The sequence below is a fragment of the Myripristis murdjan genome, chromosome 22 (assembly GCF_902150065.1).
Source record: "Myripristis murdjan chromosome 22, fMyrMur1.1, whole genome shotgun sequence".
Classification (NCBI taxonomy): Eukaryota; Metazoa; Chordata; class Actinopteri; order Holocentriformes; family Holocentridae; genus Myripristis; species Myripristis murdjan.
The window spans coordinates 5345050-5360693 of NC_044001.1; the positions used below are offsets into that span (position 1 = coordinate 5345050).

General features: G+C 44.1%; 1 protein-coding gene across 5 annotated transcripts in view; it reads right to left on the bottom strand.

Moving 5' to 3' along the window:
- Window positions 1-15644, bottom strand: part of fgfr3 (fibroblast growth factor receptor 3) — a 97447-nt gene that overhangs the window by 10020 nt on the left and 71783 nt on the right. For 2 of the 5 annotated variants that reach the window (XM_030044585.1, XM_030044581.1), the window contains exons 8-14: window positions 9717-9861; window positions 8023-8198; window positions 2890-3038; window positions 2475-2596; window positions 1764-1874; window positions 1477-1667; window positions 563-685 (exon numbers count right to left, since the gene is read on the bottom strand). In XM_030044585.1, the coding sequence (XP_029900445.1) occupies window positions 563-685; window positions 1477-1667; window positions 1764-1874; window positions 2475-2596; window positions 2890-3038; window positions 8023-8198; window positions 9717-9861 (1017 nt within the window). Of the gene's footprint in view, window positions 1-562; window positions 686-1476; window positions 1668-1763; window positions 1875-2474; window positions 2597-2889; window positions 3039-8022; window positions 8199-9716; window positions 9862-11728; window positions 11874-15644 lie in introns of all 5 variants that reach the window. The other 3 variants (XM_030044586.1, XM_030044583.1, XM_030044584.1) reach the window with 2 other exon arrangements.

Below are 15644 nucleotides of genomic sequence, written 5' to 3' on the forward strand. Positions count from 1 at the left end.
CAAGATTATTTGTCTTATTTAAAGTCAAAATATCTCATTACACTTAAAATAAGACATGATCACCTCAGAAGTAACTTGTTTTTAGACAATTTTCACTTGTTTCAAGTGAAAATTCACTTGAAACAAGTGAAAATTTGCTTGTTTCATTGGCAAAATTTGCCAGTGGGAAAAGTGAAAATTCACTTGAAATAAGTCAAAATTAGCTAGAAACAAGAAACAAATTTTGCCAATGAAACAAGCAAATTTTCACTTGAAACAAGAGACAATTGTCTAAAAACAATTTACTTCTGAGGTGATCATGTCTTATTTTAAGTGTAATGAGATATTTTGACTAGTAATAAGACATTTTTGACTTGAAATAAGACAAATAATCTTGGTAAGATTTTGAGTTTTTGCAGTGTATAATTGGGTGCATTTACATTTTACTGTCTTTTAAAATGTTTATTAATGTACACTGTCCCTCTCTAACAAATAAAGGTTAAAGAAAGAAAGAAAGAAAGAAAACAAACGTTCAGTGCGATTATAAAAAACAGGATTTGACCAGGCGGGGCGGGACACTCACGTTGGTGGTCTTCTTGTAGTAGTCTATATTGTGCACGTCTCTGGCGAGACCGAAGTCGGCGATCTTCATCACGTTGTCCTCCGTCACAAGGACGTTCCTGGCTGCCAGGTCTCTGTGGATACACTGCAGGGAGGAGAGCGAGGATACACACATGTGAAAACACACATCATGTCGCACCGTGTCCGACTCTCTCACACACACACACACACAAACACACAAACATGCACATGCAGAGCACAAACAGGAATACTTGTGTTTACTTGTGACGACCTTCACTCATTTCATTCATTCATCAGCCGCTAAATCTAATACTAACCGTCTCCTCTACCTGCCAAACTTGACTCTAAACCCTTGTCCTAATTATTATCTTAACCCGGAACCCTTATCCTTACCTCAAAATAGCCCTTAACACTAAGAAGGCCAAGTGGACCCAGCATCTGTACAGAAAAACTTGAATGCTTTGACTGTTCGTTGGCTTTTTCCCAGAAGCCACAAATCTAAATCAAAATGTCCAAGTGTTAAAGAGGCAAGGACGGCCAAAATGTCCCTCATCTTTCTGCCTTTCTCTACATTTCAACACATAGGTGACCAGGCGCTCACCCAATGATTATTTTTATCAATTATTTTTCAATTAGTCGATTAATCATTTAGTCTGTAAAGTGTCCAAAATAACATGGGAAGTCATCAGATCCAAATCGATGTCTTCAAACTGCTTCCTTAGTCGGACCAGCAGCCAAAAAAAAAAAAAAAAAAAAATCTCAAAATGTTATTCTTATAAAGACATGAACAATGAAGACCAAGACAATCTTTGCGTCTTGGTGATCTTAGTGAAGCTGCAATCGGCAAATGTTGAATGAAAATGATGAATCCATCACCACCGAAACTGAAAAGCGATGGACTTCCTGTGTGATCACCTTCTGAGAGGCCAGGTACTCCATGCCCCGGGCCACCTGGTAGGCGCAGGACACCAGGTCTTTGAAGGTGAGCTGCTCGTCGGGGATTTTGCAGGTGTCGAAGGAGTAGTCCATGCCGGGCGGCCGCCGCGCCCTCAGGTACTCCCTCAGGTTGCCTTTGGAGGCGTACTCCACCAGCACGTACAGCGGACCTGCACACGGGACGGAGGAGCGGGCAGTTTCGGTAAATGACGCGGCGGACATGTGTGTTATTGCTGCTGCGGCTGCGTGGGATCGCGGCCTCTCACCGTCCTGCGTGCACGCTCCCAGCAGGTTGATGATGTTTTTGTGCTTCCCGATCATCTTCATCATCTCCATCTCCGACACCAGGTCTGACAGGTCTTTGTCGGTGGCGTCGTCTGAGACAGCGGGAGAGAAAAAAAAAGAAAAAAAAAAGCCATAAGTGGAGGCGGTTCATGAAAAACACGCTTGCCAGAGGGTGTTTTACCGAGCGACAAAGGGAAAAAGATTAGATAAAACACAAGCGAGAACAAACAGGAACTGTAGGATATGAGAGATATGAGGCAAGAGCTTATGTGTGTGGATGAGAGTGATGGATAAATATACACAGAAAGAAGGAGAAACAAGGAATTGAACACAGACACAACACTGCAAAAACGCAAAATCTTACCAAGATTATTTGTCTTATTTCAAGTCAAAAATGTCTTATTACTAGTCAAAATATCTCATTACACTTAAAATAAGACATGATCACCTCAGAAGTAACTTGTTTTTAGACAATTTTCACTTGTTTCAAGTGAAAATTCATTTGAAACAAGTGAAAATTTGCTTGTTTCATTGGCAAAATTTGCCAGTGGAAAAAGTGAAAATTCATTCATTCTTATTTTAAGTGTAATGAGATATTTTGACTAGAAATAAGACATTTTGACTTGAAATAAGACAAATAATCTTGGTAAGATTTTGAGTTTTTGCAGTGAACACAGACTCCGATCACCGACCTTTCAGCATCTTCACAGCAACAGTGAGCGGCTTGTTGGGCTTCTCCTTGTCGATGCCGACGGCTTCGGCCATCACGACCTGACCGAAGCAGCCCTCCCCCAGAGGTTTGCCCAGCGTCAGCCTGGAAACGACACCGAAGAAACAATATAAGTCGTCTTTTGCGTGTGAGCTGCTGGGGATGTTTTTTCATTTCTCTGCGTGTCTGCACTCGAGTCCCTTTGATCACCAGGTACAATAAATTTTAAAAGACTTGTCTCGGTGACCTTGACGCATTAGCGGTTCTCAGATGTGTTGTTCAACTGCATGAAAAATAAAATATCCGCCCAGGCGCTCGTTGTGCTGCACGTTTTGTTTCTGACAGCCGCTGCTTTGACGTCGGCGGTCACGGCAGATGTGCAGTTTTCCGTTTCTCACCTGGTTCGAGAAAACTCCCACTTGGGGTCGGAGGGCAGCTCCAGCTCCGAGACGTTGGCCAGCATCGGCCCGTCGCTGGACGACAGGCGGGCGATCCGGACCAGCGGCGTGTTGGAGTTCATGGAGGAGTTGGAATCCAAGGAAACCTGCTTGGGTGCAAAAAAAACAAAAAACAAACTGTTATAGTCTCTGAAAAGGGCGAGGACATCGCGTCTCAGGGAATATCACAGGGACAGAGGAGAGACAGAGAGAGCATGGCACTGAGCTTTACCTTTAACAAACGTTATCTATCTTAACAAGCCACACACACTGCAAAAAGTCAAAATCTTACCAAGATTATTTGTCTTATTTCAAGTAAAAATGTGACACAAGTGAACAAGTGAAAATTTGCTTGTTTCATTGGCAAAATTTGTTTCTTGTTTCAAGTAAATTTTCACTTGAAACAAGTGAAAATCGTCTAAAAACAAGTTATTTCTGAGCTGATCATGTCTTATTTTAAGTGTAATGAGACATTTTGACTAGAAATAAGACATTTTTACTTAAATAAGACAAATAATCTTGGTAAGATTTTGCGTTTTTGCAGTGCAGTCCTGCAGTCTCACTTTGGTTTCCTGAAAACAACTCCCAATCTGATCTTGTATTATTGAGTCAGTTTTACTAAAAGTGACAAAATCTGCTAAAAGAGTTTGATATCATTTGCCTTCAAGTGAAAAATCAAATCCACATGATCCACTGTGTAAATAAATCATCTTCAGAGCTGCTGAAAGGTTTATTTTTTCACTTTGATGGAGCCAGGCTAACGACTCCTATAGACTTCAAGTCTTTATGCTAAGCTAACACGAAACGCTACCCATTGGGACCGAACCACTGGACGTACAGAGGAGAAAATGGTGTCCAACATCAGAAAAAGGGGATTTTACCCAAAATGTTGGAGTGTTATCCTCCTGAGACCCAGCCTATTCAATTCTGTCCTCTGTAGTGGACATCAATTGATCGTCTATATCCTTTTACTCATTTGAGCTCCCCTATCAAGTCCTGGTGTACAGAGGACATCCAGGCCTTTCCAATGATATCTCATGTGATAAGGTGGGATGAGGGAAACACCCACTTTCTATTGAGCCAAAATGGCAGCTGCAGAAAAACGCACATGTCGTGAAAAAAGAAACAGGAAGTCAAATATTGTTTAGCTATTGTTTTTTACTTATGAACATTATATATTTTCTCGTTAATGGCATTGATTGTCTGTAATTGATTATCTGTGGTTATTTGATTGGTTTTTTATTTAAATTTAAAATGATCTGTTTTTTTACAGTAAAATCCACTACAGTGGACGTACTGTAAAATCTAAAATAAAAATATTTTTGTGAAATTCTAAATTGTGAGTTGTTGTTTTAACTCTAAATAGACAAGAAATCACAAAAAAAGTTAAATTGGAAGACACTTTTTTTCCTCGGGTCTCAGGAGGTTATGAACATGATTTTAGGATTGAATTAATGTTTGCAGGTAGGGAGTGGCAGCGTCACGCTTCACAGGATGAATGTCCGAGTCCTTTCGACTGGACGGAGGTTTGTTGGGAAAAACAGGCCAAGTTTTGAACGCCGGCGGTGACTTTTACAAAGAGCCGGCCTGGCGGCGGCGTGCGGCGGGAAGGAGGCAGAAACCAAGACAAATGAAAGCAGACGCAGAGGCGGGCGGGCGAGCGAGCGAGCGGCAAGACGGGCCGGACGTCTCTATCCATCAGCCGGCTCCATTTCCAGGTCCGCGGTCCTGCTGCTGAGCCCGTGGGCGCCACGTCCTCCCTCCATTTATCTGAGCGCCGGGGGGAGCGGGCGGCCGCGGCCCCTCGCTTTGATGAATATGTTTGTGTCAGAGTCTGCCAACTCATCCCCTTCAGGTGGGGTCTCGAAACAAACATGTCCACTTACCAGACTTCCCTCCTCAACCTCTCGACTGGGGGAAAATGAGAAAAAGGCTGCGAAGCAAAAAAAAAAAAAAAAAAAAAAAAAAAAAACAACAACCCTGACCACAATTTCAAAGGCATGAAAAGTAATATCTGATAGAACATGCCAGGAGGTTTATGGGAGATTTACTCAGAGTTATGAAAAAGAACGGGGAGAACCGAGAGATTAGCTTTGCAAAAACGAAGCGAAGATTACAGAAAAATGCAATAAGATCTCTCCCCGCACTGCCTTATAAGACCGTGTATATGCATGTAGCAGAAATAGGAAAAGATTTGGAGGCTGCAATTAGAGCGTCGCTCCAAAGACGAGATAAAGACCTGACGCCTGCTCGCACAAATAGAGGAGAGGTGATTTTTTTGGGGGGGGGGGGGGCAGTGTTTAAGTTATTAAGTGTGTTAGAGCCCAACAGCGTCTGCCTATGAAATGATGTGTGTGCTCACTTTTCCGCGACTCAAGTGATGACTTTCAAGTAATAGTTTGCTTTTCTAAAAATGGATCTGTCGCGTTTTTGGGGACTGCAACCCTTCAATTATAAAGCTGGAAAGATGGAGCTCACACACACACACACATAAACACACACACACACACTCACACAACCACAGGGCCGCTGTGTACTGTGTGCTGTATACAGTGGAGCAGGGTGTGGCCGTACGGGCGATCACAAGACTCGTTTACTTTCACTGGCCCTTTTTTTTAAAAATTTTTACGGAGAAAATGAACACAGAAAGCAGAATAAAGTTCACCGAGCCGCCCCCGGACGATGTTCTGTGAATTAGAGAAGACAGACGAGGACTGGGGAAAGTATTAGGAGCCCGCGAGCGAGGCAGGAGCCAATTTTGGTCTTGATGGGAGCAAATTAGAGCGAGATGAGGCAGAGGAGGAGGAGGGGAGGAGGAGGGACGGGGAACCGAGCACGTCCCCGCCTCGCCGGACTCGTCTCGTCCCCCCCATTCCTGTTTTGACTCGGACTCGTCGTCTTCGTCTCGCCAATAACGGATGTTGACTCAACGTGTTTTTTTCCCGCCTATCTAAAAATATGAACGGTGAGCACTCCGCTCCGTGCTGAATAATAACTCTCCAACTTGCCGGTGCACCCAAACACACCGTTCCTATCACTTCAATTGGAAGGTAAACCGGTTTCTAGACTCTGTGAAAATGCACTTAAGTTTTGAAATCAAGCCTGTGTCTCTGTCTTGGTCAGTCATGGCTCGAAAATGAAACCCCGGCTCGGGATCGCCGCTAAAATCTCATCAGCTGTTACTCAGCTCCTTGGCCTTTCTGGGTTATTTTCTCCCAATAATCCCATGAAACGTAAAGGATTTCTAAAACTTGAACGCACTGATCATTCCCGATGTTTTCAAGTGTACTTATTTTCATTTTGGTATTTATTTTAGTTTCATGTTTATTGGATGTCTGTCTTTGATTATTTTATTAATTGCACTGATCATGAGAGCTCCCAATTTTGTTGTATTTGTACAATGAAAATAAAGGCTTTCTTTTCTATTCTATTCTATTTGGATGGTACAGATTCAGCATAGATCTACTCCAAATTGATAGGCTCAAACTATTTCATGTTTCAGATCTCCAAGTTGATTTTTGTTTGCTGGATCTTTGGTGAAGACTTTCTCCTGATAGATTAACGTCAGATAGTTTCACTGCAAAAACTCAATATCTTACCAAGATTATTTGTCTTATTTCAAGTCAAAAATGTCTTATTACTAGTCAAAATATCTCATTACACTTAAAATAAGACATGATCGCCTCAGAAGTAACTTGTTTTTAGACAATTGTCTCGTTTCAAGTGAAAATTTGCTTGTTTCATTGGCAAAATTTGTTTCTTGTTTCTAGCTAATTTTCACTTATTTCAAGTGAATTTTCACTTTTTCCACTGGCAAATTTTGCCAATGAAACAAGCAAATTTTCACTTGTTTCAAAGGAAAATTGTCTAAAAACAAGTTACTTCTGAGGTGATCATGTCTTATTTTAAGTGTAATGAGATATTTTGACTAGAAATAAGACAAATAATCTTGGTAAGATTTTGCGTTTTTGCAGTGTTAACATTCAGAAAGATGTTTTTACTGTCAGTCTGTTGTCTGCTTTTGGCCTCAGCGGGACTGAATTCACCGCCGCCTCGCGCTCGACTCGGTCTCGGCACCTTTTGACCCGCTCTCGGATCGGACTCGACGGCGGTGGTCTCCGGCCGCGGCCCCCCGAGCGAGGCCGAGGAGCGTGGGGAGTTTTTTCCAGACTGCAGGCCCGGCTCCGGTGGAAGTGCAGCTGCTCCACTTTATGTTTCTCTCAAAACAGTTGAGGGGCGAGTGTGCGTTACACCGAGAGTGAAATCTAACACTAACACTGACAGTCACGGGAGGGCATAAATATCCCTCGGCTGAATCTGCTCCAAGATAAATGTGAACACATGTCACCAGCTCGATGCCTTCCAGCGTCCGCACTACGTCATCAGCGCACACACACACACACACTCACACACACACACACAGCAGGAGAGAGAGAGAGAGAGAGAGACATACAGTGCTGAAAGTTCCCCTTATATCTATCCTGCATTCCTCTTATCCTCAGTGTTAAAGTTAAAGCAGAAATCGAGGTGATACTATAAAACAAACCTGTGCTGTGGAGTAGGAAAAAAAAAAAACCTTCCCTAATTTTTCCATGACTTTCCTTTATTAATTTGGACCGCGTCCATGAGCTAAAAGTGTTTTTCTGAAGGGGTAAACAGTCTGGTTTTTAGCACAGTTGGGTTTGCTTTGGAGAAGAAAGCAGCAGACAACCAGCATCTCTCACAATGAAATATATGACATTCTGGTATATTTTTATTCCCATTTCTAGTCAAATGAAAGTAAAGTTCCCTGATCTTAACAAAAAAGGATTAAAAAACTCTGAAAATGTTAGTTTGTATGTTATGTTTTTGTTTTTTTGAGTGTTACATGTTTTAGAAAAATGATTTTCCCTGATTTGTCCGGAGAATTTATGGATTTTCCTGACTTTCCCTACCTGGAATTGAACTCTATTCCAGGAATTTCATGAGTGCATGAATTTCACGAGTTTTTCCATAAAGTTTTCTCGGTAACAGCGTGCAACTGACATGAGAAGCAGAGGAGGGAAAGGAGAAAAAAAAAGTGTTTGTACGAATCTTGTATCTACTTTCTGTTACCTGTCTCTTGAGGGGGAACTTGGACAGTTTCTGCACGGGCGGCGTGGGCAGCGTCTTCTGCGTGGTCATCCTCATGCGGCAGAGGATGACGATGACCACGGCGAGGATGAAGAGCACGCAGCCCGTCACGTAGATGAGGATGTCGGCGTAGTCGTCCTCCTTGTCCGGGTCCACGGCTGCGGGGCGGAGAGGGCCGGGAGGTTCGCAAAAAAAACATGGGATGTCATTCACAATGTTGAAGACACTCACAAATACAGACAGGAAATCATGGGAATAAAAGTCAAAAGTCTCAATTACGGAGTGAACGTGAGTTTTACACTGCAAAAAGTCAAAATCTTACCAAGATTATTTGTCTTATTTCAAGTCAAAATGTCTTATTTCTAGTCAAAATATCTCATTACACTTAAAATAAGACATGATCACCTCAGAAGTAAATTGTCTTTAGACAATTTTCACTTGTTGTGAAAATTGAAACAAGAAACAAATTTTGCCAATGAAACAAGCAAATTTTCACTTGTTCACTTGTGTCACAAGTAAGAATTTGCTTGTTTCATTGGCAAAATTTGTTTCTTGTTTCAAGCTAATTTTCACTTGTTTCAGGTAAATTTTCACTTGGAACAAGTGAAAATTGTCTAAAAAGTTATTTCTGTGCTGATCATGTCTTATTTTAAGTGTAATGAGATATTTTGACTAGAAATAAGACATTTTTACTTGAAATAAGACAAATAATCTTGGTAAGATTTTGACTTTTTGCAGTGTATTTGGATTAACATGCAATAATTTGGTGTTTCAAACAGCGAAACAGCATCTTTTTGGGGCCAAAATGTGAAGATGTTCCTCTAAAAGGCACTCAATAAGCTGTTGAGTGAGTGTTGCATCCATAATCGAAACTCCTGAATGTTAAGGGTGCAGCATCTTGAGTTGCGATGTGCACAAATCAAACAAATCAAAGAAATTAAGGGTGCAAGCGAGAAATTCAAGGTGCGTGTTGATATGATCAGAACAATAATCACTTTGCTAAGCCTTTTCATGCCTGATCTCTTCAAACCGCACATTATGAAATGACTAAAAAAATAAAAAAAAAGTGAGATGTTGCTTTGCTCGGCAGCACACTTGCAGCTGAGTGGATGCTGGGAAACAGCTGCGCCAAGAGTCTGTGGCGACCGCAGCGAAACGTCTATAAATCAGAGTTTGGATAAAAACAGTCATCAGTCAGGAACTCGCACACCGGTGCAGCGCAAAGTTTACATCAAGTTGTTGGCGAGGAGTAAATCAGCCTCTGGTTTTACTCTCCGGCAGGTAATTGCACCTGTGCTTACGTCCCTCCTCGGGGGAAGTAATTACGGCGTTGAGCATCGAGCACAGAAATGCCTTTAAATTGCCTCGTAGCCTGGAGACGTTACAGCAGACGAGGCCGCCGTGATTAAAAAGTGTCTTCTAATGGAGGCCGGATTACACGTTTGCCTCTGCAGCTCGACGGGCCGATGACACGGCCGCGATGCAGCCAACACATGTTAACAAGCGGCAGCGGGGTAATTATATACAGCAGCTCAGGAGTGAACATGTGCTACCGAGTAAAACACAACATCCACAAAAAGGTAACAATCATCTTCTCGTGGTGTTTTTTTAACGACATTCAGGAAGAGCCGGGTGGAAGGGAAGTTCGGAAATGCAGAACGAGACGGGAAATATACCTGGAAGCACCGTCAGCCAAGCAGAGTGGTAAGCATAGCCGATAGAGTTCCCTGCTAGACAGGTGTACTCCCCCGCATCCTCAAAAGACACATTGGTCAAGAAGAGAATCTCTAGCTCCTTGTCCGTTGTGTTAATGCCGGCCGTCTGTGGAGGATGAGAGAGGGACGAGGTGGAGGAGGAGGAGGAGGAGGGGGGGAAGAGAGAGAGAGTGAGACAGAGAGAGAGGAAGAAAGAGAGATTTGAATAAGCCCAGAAGGACACCAGAGAACACCCTGCAGGGAAGAGCAGGAAAGGTCCCATCCAGCAGATGATGAGGAGGTGGAGGTGGAGGTGGAGGAGGGAGGCGGGACATACGTCACCGCCACCGCCACCTGGAAGCAGCAGCAAAACACCGAGGCAGCACCTTCACCACGCTGCGAGGAGAGAGGAGTGAGCAAGCGAGCCCGAAAAAAGCCTCCACGTTCAGGAGGGTTTTTTGCCGAGCCGCCCGCGGGTCCAAAATCGAAACCGGAGAAATGCGAAAGTTCACACAGATCCCGTCACCATCGTCTGCAGAAATCACAGGTGTCGCTAAACTGAGATGAATAAATGCATAAAAAAAAAAAAAATCCATCTTAACGAGTCATTTAGTCTCATAGATCTGCCAGTGCAATGGAATAATTTTTCAATGCACTTGTTTCAGGAATTTTTCTGCAGAATAAAACAGATCAGTCTACTTGCCACTGCAAAAACTCAAAATCTTACCAAGATTATTTGTCTTATTTCAAGTCAAAAATGTCTTATTTCTAGTCAAAATATCTCATTACACTTAAAATAAGACATGATCACCTCAGAAATAACTTATTTTTAGACAATTTTCACTTGTTTCAAGAGAAAATTTGCTTGAAACAAGTGAAAATTTGCTTGTTTCATTGTCTAAACACAAGTTATTTCTGAGCTGATCATGTCTTATTTTAAGTGTAATCAGACATTTTGACTAGAAATAGACCATTTGACTTGAAATAAGACAAATAATCTTGATGAGATTTTGAGTTTTTGCAGTGGAGGATCAAGAAAATGACACTTCCAATTCTGAAAACAAGCCGATTAGCACTGAAAACAAATGGATTATTTCATCCTACTGGCAGTTTTTTTTTTTTCTTTTTCCTGCCCTGTTTGAATGATAGATTTTTAAAAGAGAATGAGATGAAATGCCTCATTAGGACGGAGATTTTTTTATTTATTTTTTTGGTGCAGTGTGGATTCAGGGTAAGGGGGGGGGGTGCACGAGCCGCTTCAGCAGCCACATCTGACCGCCGCGACATCAAATGCTTCCATAAAAGAGCGTCGGTGCAGCTGCGGCTTCTGCCTTTGACTAATAGCCGGTGTGATGACCGGTGGGGGAGAGTCCATTACCCCGTTTCAAACTCGGTGTGTGATGAGGTGAGGCGGAGGGGACGGGGTGAGGTGGTACTGTGTGTGTGTGTGTGTGTGTGTGTGTGTGTGTGTGTGTGTTTTTTTTTTTTTTTTTTTTTTTTTGGGGTGGCCATTAAACCCTTGTTCCCCAGGCCTCAGTAATGAACAGTGACATCCAGCCCCAGTCATGATTCAGAGTCCTGCTGCACGCTTTCATATAAAAGCACATTAATACGGCTGAAGAATGCACTCCCAGGGAAATCAATACCAGTCTGTGTGGGTGTGTGTGTGTGTGTGTGGAAAAAGGGAGAGCACGGGAGAGAGGGGTGGGCGGTGGGCGAGGCTGCTTTTGAAGTCCTAGAAGTAATTAGAGGCCTGATATTGTGTTTTTTTATTGATCGGGGGGGAAAGGAGACAAAGCAGAGCGGGGGGCGCTAAAATGGATGAGACATGCTAACTAACAGAGTGTGAGCGTTGAAACTCGGGGACGGGGGAAAAAGGGGGTCTGCGGTCCTATGAGCCACCCAAGCCAAGTCAAACCAACACCCAAGAGACCCGCACAAGAGGAGCCGCGGCGAAGGGATGGATGCGGCAGCCGGGCGGCGAGGGATTTTACCTGGTTTGCGTATCTTAAGCCAGAAAGCGTTTTCCGACTTGCCTACAAAGTTGGAGGCGCGACACCAGTACTTCCCGGCGTCTTTCTCTGTCACGTTGGACAGCCTCAGCCTGTCGTGGGCCTCCGTGTCCCTACTGACAAGACTCTGCAAGGGAACATGGGAGAGGGGGCGTCACCGAGTCTGTCGCCACGGTGATGGGACCCGACCGCCGCCTCCCGTTCGCCTCTGTCCGTCACGAACACCGCTCGTGCAAGAGTGTGAGAGTCAAGGCTAATTTTAACCAAAGTCACCTGCGTTCACGGTGAAAAAATGCGGAAAAACTGCAAAAACTGGTCAATGCAACATGCAAATTTCCACACATGGGTAATTCCACCTCTGTTTTACTCTGTTTTAATAACTTACAATCAGTGGCGGATTTAAGAAATTTGGGGCCCAAGGCAAAGGCAGGCATGGGGCCCCGAGACACACATAAATAATACGATCAGCATTCTGCTGGCATTTTAGCGAGAGGATTTTAATCAAAAACATAATTAACGTGCGCAAATAAGTAATAACTGTATTAACCATAAGTGTAGCAGGAGTTTTATGGGTCCCTCAGGAACTTGGGGCCCTAGGCAGCCGCCTAGTTTTGCCTAATGGTGAGTCCGCCCCTGCTTACAACGACAAATATGCTCCAAATTCAAAGCTTAAAGATGTTTTTGGATCCACCTGCTGCTCTGATGAGATGTCACTGGCCTTATGGGAGCTGCACTGCAAAAACGCGAAATCTTACCGAGATTATTTGTCTTATTTCAAGTCAAAAATGTCTTATTTCTAGTCAAAATGTCTTATTTCTAGTCAAAATATCTCATTACACTTAAAATAAGACATGATCACCTCAGAAGTAACTTGTTTTTAGACAATTTTCACTCGTTTCAGGTGAAAATTCTCTTGAAACAAGTGAAAATTTGCTTGTTTCATTGGCAAAATTTGCCCGTGGAAAAAGTGAAAATTCACTTGAAATAAGTGAAAATGAGCTAGAAACAAGAAACAAATTTTCTTTTGAGGTGATCACATCTTATTTTAAGTGTAATGAGACATTTTGACTAGTAATAAGACATTTTTGACTAGGAATAAGACAAATAATCTTGGTAAGATTTTGCGTTTTTGCAGTGCGGCCGCGTAGTTTAGGTGTATGCCGGGCTGAATATCAAGCGCTCCCTCTGTTTCTAATTCATATGTATGAAAGGTGTTTCCATGTTCGTGGTGCGACTCTCCACTGTGCTTGGAATCCGCCCTCCGAGCTGTCAATCACAACCGCTCACATCATCATCATGAGATGGGGAGCTGAGAGTGCCCGGGGGGAGGGTAACCCTGGAAGGAACAGCTCCTTTAAAGCGCACAGTTTTGTTTTCTAAAGATTTTTTTTTTTTTGAGGGGTGCATTTCTGTGTTATGAGATAAATACATTCGAGACAGACAGGGCAGAGGCAGGGAAAAGGTAAAAGAGTGTGTGCTATACGATATTTTATGCACATTTTAATAGATTTGAGGTCATTTTAGAGAACGCACATGCCGGCCAAGTATTCCCAAGATCTGATTTCGTCTGTGCAGCGACTCTCACAAGGCAGTTTTTCACATTTTTGGAGTAAATTGAGGTAAATTAGCCTCGACTTCTCGCGTATTCTGCACACGTTGACGCCGCCGATATTCGTGACGGACAAGGAGAAGTCAGAATGTTGGAGCGGTGCGGTCCTTTAAGGCTGTTACAGTGAGCTCCTGCAACCACACACACACACTCACACACACACACACACACACACACTGTGCAGATGCAGGGTGAGAGCGGGCTGTCGGCTGGGGAGATTAAAGGCGTCGCATCATCAAACCTGTGAAAACAAACACGCCGCGTCCACACACACACACACACACACACACACACAGAGAGACGACACACACGCGCTTTGTAGCACATGCATGGTAGAACACGCTGCCTATTGGTAGATTAAAGGCATTATGGCATGTCAAAAAAAAAAAAAAAAAAAGAAGAAGAAGAGGAGGGAAAAAAAAAAAGCGACGTGCATGCTGATGTGCACGCGCTCGCTCACACACACACACACACACACACACACACACACACACACACACGCGGCCCGTGACAGGCGAGAGAGAGGCTGCGGATAAATAATTAAACGGGCAAAAGCGCATAAAGGGAGAAAACATATCATGTTTTATGGTTGCTTAATGAACATCCAGGGCTCGGCTTGTGGAAACAGACACACCCCCCCCCACCCACCCACCCACCCAACCAACCACCCCCCCTCCTCCTCCACCCCCCCCACAGGCTCGTCACTCATCCTTAACTCTTTTTCCAGGCATCAAAAGGACGATTCAGGCGTTGCTTTTAACAAACATCCTCCATGACACTGTGGGCACCCCCCCCCCCCCCCCCCCCTCCTCCATCGCTCGCCCCCCCACCAATGTTTAGCTCCCATATGCCACACATGAGATGTCACAGAGCGTCATAAGGATAAACTGTGGTGGGGCAGAGAGAGAGAGAGAGAGAGAGAGATGGAGAGAGAGAGAGAGAGGGAGGGAGAAAAAAGAGGCACATGCAGAGTGCAGATCCCAGTAAATACTGTTTCAATTATGTGGTAGTCGAAAATAGAGTGTGGAGCCGCGGTCTGGGCCGACGGGCTCGCGGTCTCTCTCTCTCTCTCTCTCTCTCTCTCTGTGCCGCCCCCCCCCTCCTCCTCTCCTTCTCTCTTTCTCTCTGTTGCTCTGTCTTTCTCATTCCCTCGCCGCCTCGCCTCCATTCTCCTTCTGTTCTCACCTTTCTCTCTCGCTCTCTGTCCCTTTTTGTCCCCTTCTCCATCTCTCTTTTCTCTCACTTTCACTTCCCATCATTCTCTCCTTTCTCTCTCTCTCTCTCTCTGCCACATTCATTCTCTCGCTCTGTGTCTCCTTCACCAGTCACTCTGTCACACACACACATTCTCTCTCTCTCTCTCCTCTCCTCTCCCTGCTGACTCTGCCCTTCCTTGTGTTCCTCAACTCATTTTTTCCATGGCTTTTTTGGGTGCCTCTTCCCTCTCTCTCTCTCTCTCTCTCTCCTTCTTTCTTTCCCTCCTTCTCCTCCTCCTCCTCCTCCTCCTCAAACCACGCGACGCAGCACATCTGACGGCAATGGCGGTTAACAGAGCCCGTCTCTCTCCCTGCGTTGCCGCCACCGCAGCAGTTAACTTAGTCCAAACCAGATGTTTGTTTTATTCCCTCGCTCGACAGACACACAGAGAGTGCGAGGGAGAGAGAGAGAGCGAGGGAGAGAAAAAAGCAAAGGGAGGCCAAATAAGAAAGTGAGGGCCTTCTTGATTTTCTATGGGAGTCTTCCTCTCTGTGCCTCCCAAAAAAAAAAAAAGGAGTTTTTACACGCCTCTCTGCGGGTTTAGGGTGTTGTCTTCCCCCGGAGAGGAATGCTTTCTACTCTCGTTTCTATTCTCGAATGCCAGCATCGCCCGGGGAGACGACGAGACCTCCAGGATTTTCTCTGAAGCTCCTCAGCGGCAGCGGCGGCGAGCCACGCAAAAGACGCCCCGACGCCTGCCACGCTGCGTTTGTTTAACCTTTATTTGACTAGGAAGCGCGGGGATGACTGACAGCCTGTCTCTCTCTGGGAGGAAACACAGCTCCGAGACACTTTCTGCAGACAAATAATAATAATAATAACACACAACGGTTCTGCGTGAGAGGAAAACAAAAGGTCAAAGTTCATTCTATGGAGCTAATCAGGTTTAGTTTGACCTCGAACCACCAATCAGAATATCAGTTAGTGCAAAAAGTCACATTTTCATTTTTGAGTTTGAAGTCAGGAACAACAAATGTGCATTCAAGCCACAAGGTGAACATACATTATTAAAAAGATCACATTATTTATTTA